The sequence below is a fragment of the Belonocnema kinseyi genome, chromosome 1 (assembly GCF_010883055.1).
Source record: "Belonocnema kinseyi isolate 2016_QV_RU_SX_M_011 chromosome 1, B_treatae_v1, whole genome shotgun sequence".
Lineage (NCBI taxonomy): Eukaryota > Metazoa > Arthropoda > Insecta > Hymenoptera > Cynipidae > Belonocnema > Belonocnema kinseyi.
In genome coordinates, this window is record NC_046657.1 from 376,453 (window position 1) to 387,039 (window position 10,587).

The following is a 10,587-nucleotide window of genomic DNA, read 5'->3' on the forward strand; positions in this document are numbered from 1 at the left end:
TGTTTGGTATTGGATATTGTTGACAGATGACAATACGCCAATTAGCACAAATGGTAAGTTCCGACAGTGCCTACAAGTGTGCCTACTGGCCGCTAGATGGCTTCAATTCCGAAAATTCGAAGTCAAATTAATAAAGAGCGTCCCCGAAAACACCCATATACAGAGTTGTGCACAATCGTAGATTTTTCAAAATTTCATGTCCGCCTTATTGGATCTACCATATTGGATCCTCCATTTTCTGAAGGATATGTCTATTTGAGATCAGTGAAACAAGTTTTTTCTGCAGCTCAACTATTCTGATCATCATTGATCATAGTGAGGTTTGCGAATTATGAAAAAAAATTTCTGATTTTTTCTTACTTATCTCCAAGGATGTTATATTGAATTTTGTACTGGAAAAATGCAATTGTGGCCACGGATTCTTGAAGCGCATACCCAAAGCTATAAGCAAACTTGGTTTTCGTCTGGAAATTTCTCTTTTTCAGTCATGAGAATGAGGCTTAAACATAAGTTAAAAAATCGTTTGGTCACTTAAATTATTTTAAAATCCTTTAAAGTATCTTTAATATTTCTTCGAATTCTCTAAAAAGCATTAAAATATATTTAAATCTCTTAAAAATCTCAAAACTTTTCAGAGTTTAAAAAAAATTCAATGAAATTTCTTTAAATCACTTATTGATGAAAAGTCTTATGACATAAGTCGCCAGTAATTGAAGTAATAACCTCAATTATGGCACGCATAGTCCGCAACTAACTTGCCATCCAAACGACGTATCGGTAGAAAAAATCTTATTCTGTACATTACTAAAAAAAAGCACAGGAACAATCTAGGAACTAGGGCTGTTACACCCCTCTCCCCACCAACTCTAAATTGTTGGGTTTTCTATAGCTCACCAAATTGCACCGCAACTGGCGTCATAAGCGCGACCAATAAAAAATTTTTCGCCAAAAGACTCTAGGATTTATATCAGGTGTTACGTGGGAGGAAGGTGACAAGCAAGCCATCGTGCATTTGAAAAATTTAAAGTTTAAAAAACATGACCTTGAAGTTTTCCAAATGCCCTGACATGTGCCATAAAGAATAAATTTTGCATAACATTAATAATTGAGTCATTAGCAATTAAAATGGGGGAGGAGGCAGGCGCGATTTTTTCTAAAACAATAAGATTTTTTTAAACTTATCATAGGTGTTCATCAAAAATATAAATGCGCTCAAATGCGCTTTAAAAATTTCTTGCGAAATTTAAAAACTATACGCTACCGAGGTTTTGAAAACTTTACCAAGTGATGACCACCAAAAAAAAAACATTTGAACATGAAACCTCCATAACTTGGGAAATTTTAAAAAATATTTGGAAAATTTTCATGGCGCATATCAGCGCATTAAAAACCCTATTGGAAAGTCCTCTTATCATTGAGGATTAAAAACTTTTTATTCTGTTGGTCATCACTTTGCAAAATTTTTTGATCAGCATATCTTGGGCAATTTTTAGGGTATTCAAAAAATTTCCATGGCCCATATAGACACACTAAAAACCCTATTGGAAAGTCTTCTCATCATTGGGAATTGAAAACTTTTTATTCTGTGCGTCATCACTCTGCGAAATGTTATGACCTGCATACTTGAATAATTTTCATGATATGCAGAAAAATTTGTAGCGCAAATAAGCGTATTTGCCGTTCTTTCAGACGGTATCCTAGACAGTTTTTAAATTTGAAGACGATATTCTTGTTAATTGTCTGGCCCAAAATTTGTTACTGGTGGCGCATTTGAGCCCTTTTTAAGTTTTGACGGATTTAGGGGGATTTAGCGATCTTCAAGGCCATCCTATTTAAACTTTGATGTTTCGAGCGTGTCGTTAGTCCCCCCCTTCCCCTCCTTACTACCCCGCGTAACACCAGTTGTAACTCCTACAGTTTTTTGGGGCAAATTTTTTTATTGATGGCGTATATAGGCGCATTTGCGGATCAATTTAGTGGGCTATACAAAACTCAAAAATTAAAAGAGGGAGGTAGTGTAACTGACCTCTAGAAAATAGCTCTGTTTGTGAACTTATGTGCTTAAATAATTGGTAAAACGAGAGGAATCTTCCTGCACTTAAATACGTACAAAGGCGTAGAAATTAATTTTGAGCAAAAAATGTTTCAAGTTTAGAAATAAAATAGTAATTAATAGTTACAATAAAACATTTTTATAAACCATCAAATTCTACTGAAACATCGTTAAAACGTAACGAACAGCGAAAACTCCTCTCTCAAAACGATAACAAAATACGTTCTTGACTATTTCCAGCATCGTGTCGCTAAAATTCATCACTAATTCTGCAAAGAAAACAAAAGTCCAAAACTGAAGATGATACAAAAATTCTTGTGTATAGAAGAAGTGATAAGAAAACAATATGCCGCTTTGCCTTAGACGAAGAGAGGACAGAACAAGTTGATAATTATGTTTATCTTGGAAGTTTACATTTTAATACGGGAAAGATAGACGGAGATAAATGCCGGCATTAAAATAATATCAGCAAGTTTACCGGCAGTGTAGAAACCATCAGGCGAAGTAAAAATATTAGTAATAAAGGTCAAATTGGAATACACTAAACTCTCACTTTCAGTCCAGTGTCGGGGATTAACTTGAAATAGCCTTGGACTGAATTCAGAGGGATCAAAATGAAAACAGCCAGGGCCACCTGAACCGGTTTTACAAATTCTTCACAATTATACATGACGCATGCTATAATATTTTTTAAATATCATCCTGAGTCATTATCAAAAGAGAAGGTTGCTAATGGGATGTACATATTTTTTAAATTGAATAATCATCCAGATACTTGCCCAAAATAAGTTATTATATATTTTTTTGTATTAATTTCTTAATAATTGATAACGATTTTCGAAGCAATTTATTACAGTTTGGCTTTTTATTTATATCTGTGAAATTTCTGGTAACGTGTGCATTTTACGAGGTTTGCGTTAGTTCGATGGGTTCTTTGAAAATTGAATCACTCATCTTGTCATACGAAAAGCTACGTACAAAAAAAAGGGCATGGTTTAACAACTCTCGGTCTGAAAAGTGGGATGAAAATTTAAAAAATCTGTCATTGTTAAAAAATTGACTGAATACATAATAAAATTTCCGTATTAGCAGATTTCCGAATAATAAAATTACCCAGTGATGAAATTTCTGAATAGTGAAATTCCTGAATTAAAAAATTTTCCGAATATGTAATAAAATTTTTGTATTGGAAAATTCCCGGATAATAAAATTTCCAAATCATAAAGTTCTAAAGAATAAAATATTATAATTGAAAAATTCCCGAATAATAGAATTCCCGAATAAAAAAAATGGTCGAATAATAGAATTCCTGAATTAAAAAATGGTCGAATAGTAGAATTCCTGAATTTAAAAAACACAGTCGAATATTTAATAAGATTTCCGAAATGGAAAGTTCTCGAATAACAAAATTTCCAAATTAAAGAAATTGCCGAATATGTCATAAAATTCCTAAATTAAAAAATTCTTGAATAATAAAATTTACCAATCATGAAATTCCCGAACAGTAAAATTCCCGAATTAGAAAATTTGCCGAATATGTAATCAAATTTCCAAATTGGAACATTCCCGAATAATAAAAATCTAAAATCATAAAGTCCGCAAAATAAAATTTCATGATTCGAATAGTGTCAAATAAAAGAATTCATAAATAAAAGCAAATTGTCGAATATGTAATAAAATTTCCGAATTGGAAAATTCACGAATAATAAAATTCTCGAATAATAAAATTCCTGAATTGAAAAATTCCTAAATAATAAAATTCCAGAATTAATACATTTGCCGAATATGTGATAAAATTTCCGAAATGGAAAATTACCGAATAATAAAAGTCCTAAATCATAAAGTTCCGAAGAATAAAATTTCATAATTGGGAAATTTCCGAATAATAGATTTCCTGAATCAAAAAAATTGACGAATATGTAATAAAATTTCTGAACTGGAAAATACTCGAATAATAAAACTCCAAAATAATAAAATTACGTCTAATAAAATTCATGAATTGAAAAATTCCTAAATAATAATATTCCCAAATTAATCAATTTGCTGGATATGTAATAAAATTTCCGAATTGAAGAAATTGTCGAACATATACTAAAATTTCCGGACTGATGAAATTTCGAATAACAATATTTCCCAGATCATACAATTTCGCAAAACAAAACCCCTGAATTGAAAAATTCCGTATTAAATAGTTTTTTCGAATATTTGATAAAATTTCGGAATTGGGAAATTCTGAATAATAAAAATCCCAAATCATAACATTCCGAAAAATAAAATTCCTGAATTGGAAAATTCCCGAATAATAAAATTCTCAAATCATAATATTCCTGAATTGGAAAAATCCTGAATAATTAAATTACGTAATTAAAAAATTTGCCGAATTGCATCGTATTAAGATTTATATTATATTGAGAAAACTAACCTCCAAAATTGATGATAACCACGAAAGCAAGAAACGCATTTCCAAGAAGGTGCTTCATTTTTTGCTGGATTTAATGAAAAATAACTAATAAATCTGAGTGATTTCTGCTGCTATAAGTACCGACAAAATAAATTATAATGAGGAAATATGCCCATTGTTTGTATTCTGCGTGGTAAAAGCAATAAAAAATCTTATCAGCAGGAACATAACATCCAAATCGAAAACAGCGCATGAGAGACCTTGGTCTCTTTTTTTCTAACAATGAACTGAAAAAATTTGTCAGCCAGTATTTTCCAGTTAATTCTAAAAACATCCTAATTTTTTAAATCTATCATATAACTTGGTGAAATTATTATTATTAATGTTAATATTATTATTATATTTATTAAAAAAAAAAGATAAATTCTCGCCCAATTTTAAGCTACTTTCCTTTTAGTACCATTTTAAAAATGCTTTCACTTTATCAGTTAATGCATTTAGAAATGTATGTTTCTTTTAGAATTACTTTAATTAAATTAAACTAAACTTAAACGCTTAGAAGTTGAGTTTAAAGCAATAGTGTTTACAAGCAAATAGCTAAATTACAAAAAAAATAATTTTAAAACAAACTAACAATTGCATTTACAGTCAAAAGGTTGAATTTTTTACCAAAAAGGTGAATTTTCAATCTAAAAAAATGAATTTTTAAGCTAAAAGGACCAATTGTTTAGAAAACGATTACATTTTCAATCAATAACTTCTCAACCAAAAGAATATGAATTTGCGACAAATTATTTGAGTATTCAATAAAAAAAGATCAATTGTCAACGAAAAATATCATAGTTGACAAGTCTATCAAGAAAAGAATATAAAAAAAAATTTTATTAACAACCAAATAGTTGCATTTTTAACAAAATAATTATTTATTTTTAATCAAAGGACGAATTTGATATAAAAAAGACAAATATTCAACAAAATAGTCATGTTTTCAGCAAAAAAAGAATAAAATATTTGTATTTAAAATCAAAATTATTCGAATTTAAATAAAAAATATAAGTCCCATTAAAATGTAATAGTTTATACTTCAAATAAAAAGAATTTTTAATTCAAGTAAAAAACGCTTGAATTCAACAACAAAATGTATCCCTTAATTAGGTCAAACTAATTTTTTACCAGAATTTTTTTAACAAAAGGGTAACATTTTTAATCAGGAAAGAGAGAACAAAAATTTCAATAAAATTGTTAAATTTTCAATCCAAAAAGGCGAATTTTCTAAAACACAGTTCAATTTTCAACCCAAATTTTAACCAAAGTTTAAACAAATAAAAACGTTTAAAAATAAGTTATGTTGATGATTATACTTTTTCCTGTTTTTAAGATTCTTTTAATATCATTTTTGTATTACCACAATAGTATTTTTAGGCAAAAAAGTAAAGCCTTCTGTTTAGACTTATCTAATGTACAAGTCATTAGACATGAAAATTGAAAAAGGTTTAAAAAGAAAATAAAAATAAAAAATAATAAATAATAAAAATAAAAAAAGTATAAAAAATGATTTTTTTTTAATTTAGAATTTTTTTCAAATTTAGAAAGTTTTAGTTTACAATAATCTATTTTGAACGACTTGTAAATTCCCGAAAAGTGAAATTCCCGATACATAAAATTCCCGAATTCCAAAATTTGCCGAAAATGTAATGAATTTACTGGTTAATAAAATTTCCTAATCATCAGATTCCTGGTAATAAAATTTATGAATTGGAAAATTCCGAAAAATAAAATTCTCAAATCATAAAATTCCAAGTAAAAAAATACCTCAATTGAAAATTTTCCAAATTATAAAATTCCCGAATAATAAAATTCGCGATTAACGAAATTACCAAATTATAATTATAAAATTCCGAATAATAAAATACCTCAATTGGAAAATTCCCAAATAAAAAATTTATCCAATATATAATAATATTCCTAAATTATAAAATTTCCGAATTAAAAAACAATGGCTGAATATGAAGTAAATCTCCCGAATTGGTTTTTTTCCTGAATGATAAAATTTCGAAATCATAAAATTCCGAATGCTAACATTCCTGTATTGGAAACTTTCCAAAAAAATTAATAATAGAATCCCTGAAATGAAAATTTTTCCGAATATGTAATAAAATTCCTGAATTGGAAAATTATCGAATAAGAACATTCCAAAATCTTAAAATTCCGAATAATAAAATTCCTGAATTGGAAAATTGTCAAATTAGAAATATTACCGAAAATTTAATAAAATCACCAAATTGAAAAATTCCCAAATCATAAAATTCCCAAATCATAAAATTCCGAATACGATTTTTTTAAATCAAATTTCCGAAGGGACAAATTTGCCGAATATGTAATATAATTCCCGAAACGGTAAATTCATGAAAAATAAAATTCTCAAACACTAAAATCCCTAAATTGAAAAATTCCTGAATACTAGAATTACGTAATTGCAAATTTTGCCGAAAGTATAATAAAATTTCCGAATTCCAAAATTATTGAATAATAACATTCCCAAATCCTAAAATTCCTGAGAATTAAATTCCTGAATTGGGAAATTCCCGAATTAAAAAAAAGCCGAATATGACGTAAAACTCCCAAATTGAAAAATTCACAAAAAATAAAATTCCTGAATTGGAAATTTCTCCAAAAAGAAAACTCTAGACGAACTTTTTAAATCCAATTCCCCAATCATTAATTTTCCGAATTGAAATATTTTCCGGATAAATAATATGATTCACAAATTGAAAAATTCCTGATTGATAAAATTCTTGAATTCTAAAATGCCTGAATTGAAAAATTCTCGGGGACTGAAATTCCTGAAATTGAAAATTCCCGAATTGAAAATTTTGCCGAAAATGTAATAAAATTCCCGAATTGAAAAATGATTAAATAATAACATTTCTAAATCCTAAAATTCCGAATAATAAAATTCCTGAATTGGAAAATTCCGGAATTAAGAAAATGGCCAAATATGCCATAGAACTCCCAAGTTGGAAAATTCACAAATAATGAAATTCCTGAATTGGTAAATTTCCGAAAATTAAAATTCTCAAACTAAAACATTCCAAATAAAAAAGTACCTCAATTACAAAATTTCCAAATAATAAAATTCCCAAGTAATAGAATTCCTGATTAACAGGATTACCAAATTATAAAGTTCCGATTAATAAAATTCCTGAATTTGAAAATTCCCGAATTGAATTTTTTTCTGAATAATAAAATTCTGAAATCATAAAATTCCGAATACTAAAATTTCTGAACTGGAAGCTTTCCGAAAAAAATTAATCTCCTTAAGATTTTTTTAAAATACAATTTTCGAATCATAAAATCTCCAAAATAAAAATTTTGCCAAATATGTATAAAATTCCTGAATTGGAAAATTATCGAATGATAACATTCCGAAATCCTAAGGTTCTAAATAATAAAATTCCTGAAATGGAAAATCCTTTAATTAAAAATATTACCGAATATGTAATAAAAGCAACAAATTCAAAAATTCCCAAATAATAAAATTCCCAAATCATAAAATTCCGTATACTGAAATTCCCAAAAATAAAACTCCCGATGAATATTTTTAATCAAATTTTTGAATGGACAAATTTGCCGAATAAGTAATATAATTCCTGAAATGGTAAATTCTTGAAAAATAAAATTCCTGAATTGGAAAATTCCCGAATTAAAAAAAACCGAATATGCCATAAGACTCCCAAATTGAAAAATTCACAAAAAATAAAATTTCTGAATTGGAAATTTCTCGAAAAAAAACTCACGATGAGTTTTTTTTAATCCAATTCCCGAATAATTAAATTTCCGAATTAAAATATTTTTCCTGGTTACTGACATTCCTGAAATGGAAAATTCCCGAATAATAAAACTCCCGAATTACAAAATGTAACGAACACGCAATAAAATTCCCGAATTGAAAATTACACAATCGAATTTCTCAATTGGAAAATGTGAGGATAATACAATTCCTGACAATTTTTTAAAACTATTATTTATTGATTAAAATACAATTATTATTTATTTTCATCATTACCAAATATCTTTAATGTTGAAAGTTTCTTAAATTATTGTTTAATTTTGAAATAACAATAATATATATATATATATATATATAATAGTTTAGTTTAGTTTCTTAAATAATTGTGTGAATTTAAAATAATTAAAATTGAAAGAACATTTTATCCAGAAATATACTATCTTACATCTTCAACTAAAACATGTTTATTTTCAACAAACAATATAAATTTTTAACTGAACAGTTGAAGTTTCAGCTAGAAAACATCGCGCTTCAATCAAAAATATAAATTTTTTAACAATAAATTTATGAGTCAGATTTTCAGTTAACAAATGCTAATTCTTAAGTAAGAAACAACGAATTTTTAAATTTAAAAAAAATTAATTTAAAACCAACGAAAAGAATTTTCAGATGACGACTTTCCAACGAAGTACATCATTTTTGAACCAATAAGATTAACTTCCTACTAAATGGTTGACTTCTTAAATTAGAAAAATGAATTATCAAAAAAAGTTTAATATTTAAAATTTAGTCAATAATATTGAACTCAATTAAAAAAATTAATTTTTCCCAAAATAGTTCAAAGTTTAAATAAATAGTTGAATTTTTTAAATGAAAAAACTGATTTTTCTGAAAAAAAAACGCATTTTTAGAAAATTAATTTAATTTTTAAACAAATTTTTGAAAAATTATTATTACTTTTTACATAATAGTTGCTTTGAAAAAAAATGTCAACAAAAAATATTTTATTTTTTAACTGAATAGTTGGGTTTTAACTAGAAAAGATCATTTTCAGCTAAAAATGAAATAGTTTAAATCACAAGCAAAAAACTAATTTTAGAAAGAAAATTCAATATAAAAACAAAAAGTTTGCTTACAAAGTCGTTAAATTTCAGACCTAAGAGATCTATTCAAAAACGAGAAGCTTTTAACCTTGAAGCGTTCTTGATACACTTTCGACAACAAGTCCTGGCAAAAGTTGGATTGACCCACCCTCCTCATCCCACTTAGTACAGTTCCAAACTCGAAACTGTACAGTTCCAAACTCGACACTGTACTGAGCGAAACGAACCACTACAGTAAGGTGCGATGATTGCCAGGTGTCTGAGAACGAGGAAATGGAAACAGACTGAATGATCTTGAAAACTAAAATGATACTTAACTACTTAATTTGTAATTTTTGTACTTTCGTTGTCTACTTTTTGTCATGTTGCCTCATTTTTATAAGCCAAAGGCTGACGTTTTGCATATAAAACATATACTATATTGATGGCTAACAATATGTTGTTTAAACAAAGACTTTGATTTAAAAATGTGTTTCTCGAGTTGTATCAGAGTTCCTTTGCTCTCGCGACAGTGAATCATTTCCGAAAAGTGCATAAAACATCATAATAATTTAGAAAAAACTTGGGCGGTCAACTGACAGTCTACGCAAGCGCCGGTGTGACTCAAGTTGGTGTGCACGCTTGAAGGTTAACTAAATGATTAAATTTTAAACTTAATGGTGAAATTTTAAGCCATATAGTAGGATCTCTAGCCAAACAGGATGATTTGCGGATTAACCAAAATTTTTAACAAAAAACATAGAGAGATTTGTGTAAGTCAATTTTTTGTAAGCATATAGATAACAAAATGCGCGCACAGTGCGAGCAGTACCATTCGCACGCGTGCGGATTGTCCTGCACGCATGCAATTACCGCGGCACGTAGATGCGACACGTATTGTTCGCACGCAGTGAAGGCCGCACGCGTGACTTTGTCAAGAAAGCCATTATAATTAATGAAATTACATTTCTGATGACACCTGGATACCAGGCCGATTTTCTCTAAATGTTAAACGATTTTTAGTTTTTATAAAGTAATGTAAATGTGTCAAATTCTCCTCTCATTAATTTTTCTTATAAGAATTTGGATACTTTAGCAGTTTACTTTGGTAGTCAGGAAGTCGGTACCGAGTATGCACGTCGGTAACACTTTGTTATTAATGACTAGAAAAAAAGAAACTTTTACCACAGCTAGTGGTTCCCAACTGACAGTGAATCTAACCTTACTTTTAACTAACCTCAACCCTTTGATTTAAAAATAA

At 28.2% G+C, this 10,587-nt stretch overlaps 1 protein-coding gene across 1 annotated transcript in view; it reads right to left on the reverse strand.

Moving 5' to 3' along the window:
• The window catches only part of LOC117175202, a 22,309-nt gene extending 17,737 nt beyond the window's left edge, over positions 1–4,572 (reverse strand). The window contains exon 1 of the mRNA XM_033364844.1: positions 4,476–4,572. Coding sequence (XP_033220735.1) covers positions 4,476–4,533 — 58 coding nt within the window. The 5' untranslated portion in view covers positions 4,534–4,572. The remainder of the gene's footprint in view (positions 1–4,475) is intronic.
• Between the last annotated feature and the right edge of the window lie 6,015 nt (positions 4,573–10,587).